The sequence below is a fragment of the Eptatretus burgeri genome, chromosome 11 (genome assembly GCF_056783735.1).
Source record: "Eptatretus burgeri isolate ZD-2024b chromosome 11, Ebu_testis_v1, whole genome shotgun sequence".
NCBI classification, from domain to species: domain Eukaryota; kingdom Metazoa; phylum Chordata; class Myxini; order Myxiniformes; family Myxinidae; genus Eptatretus; species Eptatretus burgeri.
The window spans coordinates 44,625,617-44,637,829 of record NC_140971.1 but is presented as its reverse complement, the minus strand read 5'-3'; the positions used below and the strand labels follow the sequence as shown (position 1 = coordinate 44,637,829).

Here is a 12,213-nt window from a genome sequence, read left to right as displayed (position 1 = left end):
GAACCAAGATAAAAGGCCGGGCTGAAACGCCGAGAAACCAGTTCCAGTTGAGTTGGGAGCTGGTGGTGTTGAGTTCGGAGTGAGCTCTGGAGTATGGAGTTCGGAGTTGGGTCTGCAGTTCGGAGTGGAGCTCGGTCGTTGGAGTCCAGTGGAGTTTGTAGCCTGGAGTCCAGTCAAGCCTGCAGTGCCGTGCAGAGTTGTGGGTCGGTGGAGGCGGCAGCGAAGTCGCCAGCCGGAGAGAGGTCGCCAACCGGAGAGAAGTCGCCAGCCAGCGACATAACGGTCTGAAGTAATCGGGCCCCCGGGACGATCCGAGCGACGCTGAGGAGCGAGCGGGCTCTTAAAAGAGCATCAACTCCAAAAGCGCAAGGCCAGTTCACTCCTCTGAGGCGTCGTCGGCCAAGCCCGATCGACCAGGCCGCACGGCTAGGCCTGGACGAACCAGGCCGCCGTTACACCAGCTGCCATGTTGACGACAAGATGTATGGAGGGTCACCGACCGAAAGACCATTGAGTCGTCTCCAGGGCGACAAGGTAAGCTGCACGGCCTCGCGGAACTCCTTCGGTCTTCCAAGCTCCGAGGAACATTAAAGGCCTACGGGCCCAGTTCTCCCTTTTCTTTTCTGGGGTTTTTGCATGGAAGTCTGTGGCACCTTGTCCCTTAAGTAGAGAATTGTTATAAGTGCATGTTAATGATAATAGACAACGGCTGTAGGTCTTTTTGCTCGTGTCTTGTCCCTTACCCCCATTCATTGCCTTGCTTGCATATGTGCATGGACAAATAAATGTCCGCATTGTTTGAATATTCACCTGCTCGTTGCGTCCCTTCCTCCATTGAACTGCCATAATTGCGTTCGGAATAAACAGCTGGTTAATAATAGCCGATAAGATAATCGGGTCCAACGGGGCTTGGCGACAATAAACCGCTCGGCAATCGCAAACGGAACGGGCTGCTTAAAAGCGGCTAGTTTCCGGACAGGTCCCATTGAGGTACAACCTCTCGGTAGTCTGACCGCGCGAATAATTAGGGAAATCGACAATTCGGCAATCGACCCTGTAGCGCGGGCAGAGCATTGGCAAGGTTGTGGTGTGGTTAAAAACACACCCGTACCTGGATTTCGGCGTTGATCCGAAAGCTGCGACTGGATTGCCATGGTCAGTGGGCGCGCGGCCGCAATTAGATAAAAGCGGTCGCCCGCACGCCGGAGTGGAGGAAATCCACTTTATATATATATATATATATATATATATATATATATATATATATATATATATATATATATATATATATATATATATATATATATATATATATATATATATATACACATATATATACACACATATACATATATACACATACAGGTCGGTAGTGGACAACAAAGAAACAAAATAGAAACACCTGGGTAAATGAGGGACACCAAATATATTGAAAACAATGACTTCCACACAGGTGTGGCCCATGTGTTAATGAAGCAAATAACATCCCAGCATGCTTCGGGTCATGTAAAGAAATGCTGCACAGGCCTGATTGCCGATAATTATGGCGAGCATGGCTGCAAGAGAAAACCTCAGTGACTTTGAAAGAGAAGTGATTGTTGGGGCACATTTGCCAAGAGCTTCAGTGACAAAGACAGCTCAACTTGCTGGGGTTTCATGAGCAATAGTGTCTGCTGAAGCCCGAAGGTGATGTCTTTCCCTTGGAGTTACATGCCAACATCACCAGCAAAGGGCAACAGTAGTCAAAAGCTCATACTCCAGGATCGTGAGATCCGTGCATTAATTTGAAGTGCAAGGCAAATCAGGCGAGCAACTGCAAATTAATTGACTGTAAATTTCAACATGGGCGCGAGCAGCCAGTTTCATAAAAAAACGGTCCACCGAGAACTCCAGAGCGGGATACCACAGTCGGGTTACAGTGCACACATGGCTCATCACACCTGACAATGCACGTTTACGAATCCAGTGGTGCAAAGAGCACTGGCAATGAACTACTGAGCAGTGGAGAAATGGAATATGGTCAGATGAATAATCCTTCACCATGTTCTCGACAAATGGACGAGTGCATGTTACACCAACCTAAAGAACTCCACAACCCTGAGTGCTTGGTTCCAAGAGTGAAAGGTTCTGCTGGTTCTGCAATGTTGTGGGCACATTGTCCCAGCATGGTTTTGGTACAGTTATTCCCTGAGAAGGCAAAGTCAATGCAGGTCAGGTCAGGTGTGGGAGCATTCACCAGAGCAGCGCATCGCTGCATCCGCTGGTACTCCAAGAGCCTCAGTCTGACCATCCCCATCTCTTTGAGATGCTGATCAACCTGCTGCAACCACGAGACATGTGGTCGGCACAATGGCCTCCTCCACTCATGAGGCTCCCTCGCTGAGAGAATCTGGTGAGCAGGATCAGCGTCACGAAAACGAGCCACATGTCCATACAGCCACAGATGATGCTCACGGACTGTGCAGGTAACAAATCTAATTTGAGTCTCTCTCAGCAACCGCTCATTCGACACAAAGTCCGACCAGCAAAAGCTAAGGATTCTCCGAAGAGACCTGGTACCAAAGAAATTTAGTCTCTGTCTCAGATCCCGAGTCAGAGTCCAAGTCTCACATCCGTAGAGCAAGACAGGAAGCACCAAGGACCTGAAGACTTGGACTTTAGTCCTCCTGCATTGGTACCGACAGCGCCACACTCCATGATCCAGTGAATCCATGGCTCTCCAGGCCAGACCCAGATGTCTATTGACCGCTGGCTCACAGCCAGCAGAGACATGAATATCAGTGCCAAGGGATGTGAATCTCTCAGTGACCTCAACATGCTCACCACAAACAGGTAGAGATAAGATAGCAGCATCCAAGATGTCATTGAAAGCCTGGATCTTAGTTTTGACCCAGGAAACGCGTAATCCCAGCCGCTCAGACTCCTCATTCAACACCTGGAGGGCCCCAAATAGGACCTCCAGAGTCTCTGCAAAGATGACTGAATGATCTGCAAAATCAAGGTCAGAGATCTTGACATTCCTAAATGACACCGCAGCTTGATCTCTCCAAAATCCTCCCCAGAATCTAGTCCATTCAAGCGCTGAAAAGGGTGGGGGCCAGTACACACCCCTGACGAACCCCACCAATAACTGGAAATAAGTCGGATATGGTATCACCACATTTCACAGCACTCTCAGTACCAGAGTATAGTGCAGACATCAAATTGATCAGTTTTGGTGGCACCTGACAAAGACGAAGAATCCTCCAGAGGGCATCCCGATTCACTGAAACGAATGCTTTGCAGAGATCAACAGAGCCGGCAAGCAGCCAATGCCAAAACTCTCGTCTGCGTTCGGTGAGGCCGATGGGTAAGGATACGGTCAATCGTTGACCTCTGGTGTAAAGCCAGACAACTCTGGGCACTGGTGCTCAAGAAGATGGTGGCAAACCTGATCAAGAATTATGTGAGCAAAGACCTTGCCTGGCACTGAGAGCAGTGTTACCCCCACAGTAGTTGTTGCAGTCCTGGCGATCATCCTTCCCTTTCCAGAAAGGGACAACAAGGCTCCTCTTCAAATCACTTGGGATGATGCCTGAGTTCAAGGCAAAGCACAGAACTGCATGCAACGACATGAGTACACCATTTGCACCAGCCTTGAGAAGTTCAGCATGGATGCCACAGATCCTAGGAGTTTCACCCCATTTCAGCCGCTTCACCACAGCCTGTGTTTCCACAAACGAAGGTGGATCACAGTTGATTGGAGGGTCAGCAATCACGATAGTAACACCCCTGATATCCAACTCAACAGCTGGTGGATCAGGCTGGTACAGCCACTCAAAGTAACTGGCCCAGCAGGCCTTCACTTCGTACTCCTCTGTCAAGAGCCCTCCACCCTCCACTCCAACTGCAGTACACCGAGGGATGGGCTTGGAGGAACGCAATGCGTGAATTCCCCTGTAAGCAGGACGAGAATCACTTGACCACAGGTGATGCTCTACCCCCTCACAGATTCCTCGCACATCAGCCTCTTTGTCCATCCTCAGCACACGTAGGTTTACACCTCCACTCCCTGAACAGCTCAGCTCTGCCATCAAGTCTGGCCTGTGACTCCGGTCAATGGTATCCAGTGTCCCTTGAGAAACAAAATTCTTCTTTGCCCCACAGTGAGTTCCATGACATCCACCAGCAACATCAAGGATGGTGGTCTGGAAGGCACTCCACAACTCTTCAGGATTACACAAAGAACTCAGAACCCCCCAAACCCCACTCAGCCTGTTCGCAAACTCCTCAGCTACCCTCTCATCCTTGAGTTTGCTAAAACCCAGCCTCGGCTGGGATGGTACCATTCTCCCAAATATAAGCTGCAACTTCAGAGTTGCTACCACAAGACTGTGGTCGGTATTGAGGGAATGAGCACTACGGTAGACCCCGCAGTCCTGGATCATCCTCCAGTGACCATCACCAAACACGTGGTCAATCTCCTTTTCCACATCACCAGCATTGGAAAACCAAGTCCAGCGATGAGCCTGCGGGCGCTGAAACCATGAACCAGCCACCCTAAGTCCATGACTTCTTGCAAAGTCAAGGAACTTAGTGCTATTCTGGTTCATAGTTCCTGACCCATGGGGACCAACACACATCTAATAACCATCCCTATCAGTTCCAGTCGATGCATTGAAATCCCCCAAGACTAGAAGTGTATCTCGTCTGGGGCATTGATCAATCACAGACTCGAGCGTGGCATAGAATGCGTCCTTCACGGTGAGATCACTCACCTCAGTCGGAGCATATACAGAGACCAGAGAAACAACACCCAAGGAGTGACGAATCCTTCATCTCAAAATAACGCTGATTGACTGGTGTTTCCTCAATTACCATTTGAATGAGCTTATTGGACACAGCAACAGCAACTTCTTGGGCATGGTAACCGTCAGAGCTCCCAGACCAATAGTGGGTGTAACCACCCGCCATGATCTCGCCACTATCCGGTCTCCGAACCTCAGAGAGTGCTGCAATACCGATGTTCAAATGCTTGAGCTCAGATGACAACAGAGACAGGTGATCAGCCTCTCTTAGGGTTCGGACATTCCAGGCACCCACCCGAAGGGACCACCTCAGGTTAACCCATGGAGACCGCCATCTGGTGGACGACACCTTAGCAGCACCCTGACACACTACTGCAATCTGACCCAGATGCCAATTACTCCTTAATGGTGCCGAGTAATCATTTTTTCCCCATGTTGCAGCATTTCTGTCTTGCTCGGAGAGGTGTCTTCCAGGATGCCAATGCCCCCATCCATGGAGCAAGTGTGGTTGCTCAATGGTTTGACGAGCATGACACTGATGTTATCCATGTCATGGCCTTCTCAGTCACCAGACCTGAACACAGGCGAGTATTTAGGGGATATTCTGGAACGATGCCCGAGAGTGTTTTCCACCTCCATCAAACAGGTGTGAGTTGATTGGTTTTCTCATGGAAGAATGGTGCCAAATCCCTCCTGCAGAATTCAAAACACTGGTGGACTATGCAACAGCAGATACAGACCATACTGGCTACACATGGTAGCCAAATACCCTATTAGGTGACTTTACATTGGTGTTTCCATTTTTTGTCGACTACCTGTACATGTACATATAGAGTACCTATAGAAAGTCCACACCCCTTTCAAATTTTTGTTGCCTTTTTGTCACCTTTTCAACTGGAATTAAATTACTTTAAATCAGACTTTTTACACCTTTATTTACACATCGTAACCCACAATTTCCAAGTGAAAAACAAATTCTACAAATTTCAGAAAATTAATGAAAAATACAAAATGAGAATATCTTGGGTGGATAAGTGTACACCCCCCTGATTTAACACTTGGTGAAGACACCTTTGACAGCAAATACAGCTGTAAGTATGTTAGGATAAGTCTCGACCAACAATTACACACCTTGATTGGGCAATATTTTCCCATTCTTCTGTACACAACTGTTCAAGCTCAGCCAAGTTGCGTGGGGAGCGTTGATGGACAGCAATCTTCCAGTCATACCACATATTTGATTGGATTTGGGTCAGGGCTCTGACTGGGCCACTCAAGGATATTTATTTTTGTTCCTTAGCCACTCCAGTGTAGCTTTGGCTGTGTGCTTCGGGTCATTGTCATGCTGAAAGGTGAACTTCTGTCCCAATTTCAGCTTTCTTGCAGAGGGCAGCAGGTTTTCCTCTCGGATTTTTCTGTATTTTGCTCCATCCATTTTCTCTTCCATCCTGACAAGTGTCTCAATACCTTGTTGATGAGAAACATCCCCATAACATGATGCTGCCACCACCATGCTTCAGTCGGGATGGTGTGCTATGGGTGATGTGCTGTGGTGGGCTTGCACCAAACGTAACATTTTGCATTTAGGCCAAAAAGTTCCAACTTGGTTTCGTCAGACCACAAAAACTTTTAGCACATGGCTTCAGAATCTCCGGTGTGTTTTTTTTTGCATACTTCAAACGGGATTCAAAGTGGGCTTTTTTGAGTAATGGCTTCCTTCTTACAACCCTATCATACAGGGCAGACTTGTGGAGTGCTTGGGAAATTGTCGTCACATGTACACAGTGATCAATCTTCACCATAAAGGCATGGAGCTCCTACAAAGTTGCGATTGACCTCTTGGTGGCTCTCTGATGAGTCTCCTCTTTGCTTGGTAGTCCAGCTTGGAGGGACGGCCTGATCTAGGCAAGGTCTTGGTGGTACCATACACCTTCCACTTCTTAGTGATTGTCTTGACTGTGCTCCAAGGGATATTCAAGGCCTTTGAAATATTTTTATACCCATTCCCTGATCTGTGCCTTTCCACAACTTTATCCCAGATGTCTTTTGAAAGCTCTTGTGTGCTCATGGTTGAGTCTTTGCTGTGAAATGCACTACCCAGCAGAGGAAACCTACATGAACAGCTGATTTTATTCTGAAATAATCAGAATCACTAAATTGTAACAAAGGTGGAGTCCAATTAACCTCGTGTGCGATTTTGAAAACAATTAGTTCCACCTGAGGTAATTTACAATTGCTATTATAAGGGGGGGGGGGGGAGGACACTTGTCCAAACAAGATATTCCAGTTTTGTATTTTTAATAAATTTTCTGAAATTTGTAGAATTTGTTTTTCACTTTGAAGTTGTGGGTTACGATGTGTAAATAAAGGTGGAAAAAGCCTGATTTAATGCAATTTAATTCCAGGCTATAAGGCAACAAAAGGTGAAAGTTTGAAGGGGGTGGGGGGGGGGTGTCGACTTTCTACAGGCACTGCACATACATATACTGAGCTGCATGGAAGTCAAATATAGCACACTGCTTGACCAGCTGGAGTTCTGAACTAGTGGGCAATATGACAAACTAAAAACCAAGCAGCGTTACAAGTCATCGAAAAGGACAATCTATGTTCTGCTCTCATACTTTGCAGAGACTAGCGTTTCACAAGATGCATCAGGAAACAATTCCCCACCCCCCTCTCCTCAAAGCCAGAGTATAATGTAATGACATGAAATGATGCAAGGATGTAAAGTGAAAGGTTCAATAATGACCAGATCTAGTCATTCTCTGTTTTTATCCCCCACGGCGTGGCGGAAGGGGGATATTGTTGTCACCCAGGTCGTCCATCCGTCTGGCTGTCCATCCGTCCGGCTGGCTGGGCGTCAACATTTATAGCTGTGAGTGCGATAACTCATAAACTGTTCACCACATCGATTTGAAATTTGGGTCACACATGTACCACCTGAAAAGGAAGAACTCTATTGATTTTGGGCGTGGCCATATCCAAGATGGCTGACTGGTTCAATGGTGGGGGATTCCCCATCTCTGATGGGTATATTTATCATATACTGTATATGCATAGTGTTTCATTTCAAGACAAGTTATTGCTTATATGTACAGTATTATCACTACAAATGGTAGGTTTTGCAAACAGCAATGAATTATTGGTTAAAAGGATCATGAATTTGGCACGTGCAGATTGGTGGGGTTGGGAGATGTAATTAATTCTCATTATGAGGCTTAACAAATGCAACAAAAAGAGCTATGACCAGGAAGCAATGACACACCGAGTGTAACTGAAAGGGGAAGGGTTGGGGTGGGGGTGGGGGGGGGAGCGAAGAAGAAGAAGAAGCATAAATTGTTCGGCAAAATAAAGTGGAAGCACAAAATAAAAGTTACGTTTTGCCACTTCATGCAGAGTGACAAGAAAAGGACAAGGTAACGGAGAATCAAAACTTCCTCTGCTTACCTTCTCTTGCAGGCTTCTTCAACTCTGCTTCGTCAGCTTTGTCAGCATCGTACAGCTCTGGGACCCTCGGAATATTTGGATGCCCACTTGGAAGAATTTGTTTAATGCCCACTTGTTCCGAATTCTCATTATCCACTTTCAGATCCAGTTCCCCAGCCTCGTCCATCACTCCACGGAGCCCGAATTGCAAAGCCTTCCGGCTTTCAGACGGCTTGGCATCTCCTTTTCTTTCCCAGAATGGAAGCTTTCGTTTCGTCACACGTTCTGTCCTTCCTTCCATATCATCTTCAGTTTCAACTGCATCGACACATGTGCAACATGTTCAACATCAATGCCAACCATTAATATAAGGACAACCCTTATGGCCCAATAGCGATTCAGTATGAATTGCAATCACTTTTGCTAAAAATCAGGAACATACATTTATCTATATCACATTAAACTCGAAAATAAAATTTGAAGTGAATACGTCAATGATATGCCTCCACCTGCATTAGATGTCAACCCACGTTGCGTTTGATCTAAACTAAACGTCACATGAGAGAGAAAAGCCAAAAAAGTGTAATAGGGAAATAAACAAACAAACAAATAAATGAATAAAACATCAGATGCTTCCAACTTGAGTTATGATCTACAAAATTATTTCCAAAGGGCACATAACCTTGGACATGTTGAATCCAAACAAGAATCAGTTCATCTTTATCATTGTCCATATTTGGTTGAAATCCCTTGTGTAGTTCACAAGTTATTATGGTTAAAAAAAAAGATTTTCAATGAACGGTCACACGACCGTTCATAGACCTTTGACCATTTGAACCCAAAATGTGATCAGTTCATCTTTGCCACATCATACTGCACATACTTGCACAAAGTTTGGGTTAAAAAAAGATTTTCAATGAACAGTCACACGACCATAGACCTTTGACCATTTGAACCCAAAATGTGATCAGTTCATCTTTGCCTCATCATACTGTACATACTTGCACAAAGTTTGGTCAAAATCCCTTCAGTGGTTCACAAGTTATTGCGCTAATGAAAATGTGCTTCACATTCACGACCCAAAATCATCATGCCTTCTGGCTGCAGATGCATAAAAACAAAAGTTTAGGGAACATGGATGTTCGCATCTAAGAACTTGGTTCATGAGGATAGGATCTTAGGTCCAAATCCATTATACTTTGTCCATTGCTTCCTTATGTCTGTCATTTGTAAAAGCACAGGAAAGTGTCATCAGACACTTGTCCTGGATGTCAGTGACTATGTACAAGCTTATCCATGAACCTGAAACCAGTATTTGACAATGAAAATAAAGTGGGATTGGGGGTTGGAGTGGGGGTGGGGGGGGGCTGGGGAGAAGATGCAATACTTTTCTTTTGACCATTGTTTTACCTTACCCATTTTTACATGAGGTTTTACTCTGTGTTCTGTGTTCACTGCATTACCTGTTGGAAGCAAATGATACAAAAGGTGCCATCACCAAAATATTCACAACAGGATGTTGTACATCATAACTACAAATATGAAAGCAATTACTCTTAAAAATTAGAAATGGCTTCACTGTTAAGCAGAATAAGCTTTGCATAACTTGTTGTGTGATCTACAATTCAATATTTATATTCCGTAAAAACAATGAATTGGAAAAAACACTCAGTTGCATAGTAACAAAACCAGAAATGACAGCAAAATGTGACGGCATCCAAAACAACACTATTAAACATCAACTTGTCACCACGAGATAAACTTGTCACCGAAGAAAGCTGAGAATGCAGGGAAATTAAGTGGGTGGGGATGGGGTGGAAGGTTGAGCGTCGTGTGAAATGGGGTGGGGGTGAGCAAGACGGGGGGGGGGGGGGGAGGAAGTATTTACCATAAATTTCTGGCAGTCTGAGTGCTATATGTAAAATATTAGCATCCACACACTTGAAACTACCAAAGGCAAATCAAAGTTAACAAAAGATCAACAAAAGGACATATTTTATTGTTGAAAAAAAATCTCAATGAAAAACTCATTACATTTCTTCACGTGGAAGAAGTCTATCTTACTAAGGTGTACATTTACATAAAACATGTTCAAAGCTGTTTCTAAAAGCACAATTTGTTACCTCCACCACTGAAAGTGAGCGGAGCTTATGTTTTCACCTGTCTGTCTGTAAACAGGACATCTGAAAAAGTTGAAGATGGGTTCGAACGAAATTTGGTGGACAGGTTGGGTGTGTGATAAGGACAAATTTATTAGATTTCAGTGAAGATCAGGATACAACTACTCGAACTTTTAAGTGATTCTTCACCATTGAGAGGTTGGGATAAAAACAATATACAACACAAAATCTCAAAAAAGTCATGAACGAAGTTGGACGAAAAACTTGGTGGACAGGTCGGGTGTGTGACAAGGAAGAATCCATTTGAGTTTGGTGAAGATCCAAATCCAGATCCGGATACAAGAATTCTTAAAATTTTTAAGTGAGAAATAGGACCAAAAACGACATACCAAAAACGATAGGACCAAAAACGACATCTACAATAGCATGACATTTCAAAACGTTTTGGACGAGTTAGTTAGATGACAAGAACAAGCTGATTAGATTTTGGTTCAGGTACAGATCCAGATCCGGCCTAATCAGTGGGATACAAAACGTAAAATGTTCAGCCTGGCGGAGGTATGTGCTCTACCAAGTGCCATTCCAGTTTATGATGTAGTTGTAGGGGTATTAAGCAAATGTAAAACACACACTTTTAGCAAGTGCTTACACCTGCAAATTACATTGAGAAAAATTAAACAAGACTGGACGAAAGCTGATGTAACTGAGAAAAAGCTTCTTATTGGCCAATAAGCAAAGTACAACTTTTGTTTTAAAAGACAAATCGGTCAATGATGTAAATAAATAAATAAATAAATAAATAAATAATTGACAATGTACAACTAGAAAATTCAGCAAACAAATAATAAGAATTACAACTGGATATCTGTAGTTTGCATCCTAGTTTACTTCCCTAATTACATCAGCTAATTACCCTTAATTACATTAGATCCTGATGAAGAAAGCCAACCTTGCAGGGATGAGAGCTGAATCATTCCGACATCATTCCATTGCCATGTAATGCATTACAAAGCCATTACCAGCACCCACGATTCAATGATGAACATTTTTTTTTCAGACCACCATAATTATGACCTTGTCCTTCAACATTTAGGGATAGAGTGGAAATTAAGAAAATGTGTCCCCATCTACAATCTAACCATAAAACTCAACACCATGAAAATCAGAGGAAAATTATTCAGGGTATGATTAAAAAGATGTTTTTTGTTAATTCGGTCACAATCCGAAAAAGTAGGTCAAGGACACCAATCAAATATCAGGTTGACAACTTCACTGTAGATCTACTATGATGATACAAGAACATCTTGGAAGGCCAAGCGGTCTTTGAGATCCTGCATTCGCAAAAATTAAAAAAGTTTCTTTTTTGACCATTTGATCTTGACCTTCAACTCGGAGGACTATTATATAAATTAAGCATAAATACTACACTTTACTCGATCTCCACCATCTACATAGCAATTTAATTTCGATCGAACAAACGTTAGTCGAGTTATGATGAAACATTAAAAATTAAAATGTTTATAATTAGGTCAAGATCATAAAGACTGACAGCACCGCATACTTTCTAGTCACATTATTGATGCAAAACGTAATTCCGAAAGTTGCAGTTGGCTCCGAGATACAGCTTGGGCATTGGCAGCAACAACAACCAAAAAAAAATAAGGTGCTTTTGTACTCCTCAGGGTCTAAGAAACTGAGAAACCATAACAACTTTGGGGGCAGGCACCAATTGTAGAAACAAATCCGACAACAGCTTCAAGCCTCCCCTATCCTGTAGTGGGAGGCTTAATATAATGTCATGTGGATGGCAGCTGCCAGGCAGGCCACACGCAACCGAGACAACTACCGCCATGTGCTGGGCCTCTACGCAAAGCTTTTCA

The 12,213-nt window shown here is 44.2% G+C and overlaps 1 protein-coding gene across 5 annotated transcripts in view; it reads right to left on the bottom strand.

Moving 5' to 3' along the window:
- The window catches only part of GOLM2 (golgi membrane protein 2), a 111,764-nt gene that overhangs the window by 48,630 nt on the left and 50,921 nt on the right, over nucleotides 1–12,213 (bottom strand). For all 5 annotated transcript variants that reach the window (XR_015049276.1, XM_085846282.1, XM_085846281.1 and 2 more), the window contains exons 9-10: nucleotides 9,629–9,676; nucleotides 8,235–8,531 (exon numbers count right to left, since the gene is read on the bottom strand). Coding sequence is in view for 4 of the 5 variants with exons in the window: in XM_085846282.1 (XP_085702408.1) it covers nucleotides 8,235–8,531; nucleotides 9,629–9,676 (345 nt within the window). In the remaining variant the exon portion in view is untranslated. The remainder of the gene's footprint in view (nucleotides 1–8,234; nucleotides 8,532–9,628; nucleotides 9,677–12,213) is intronic.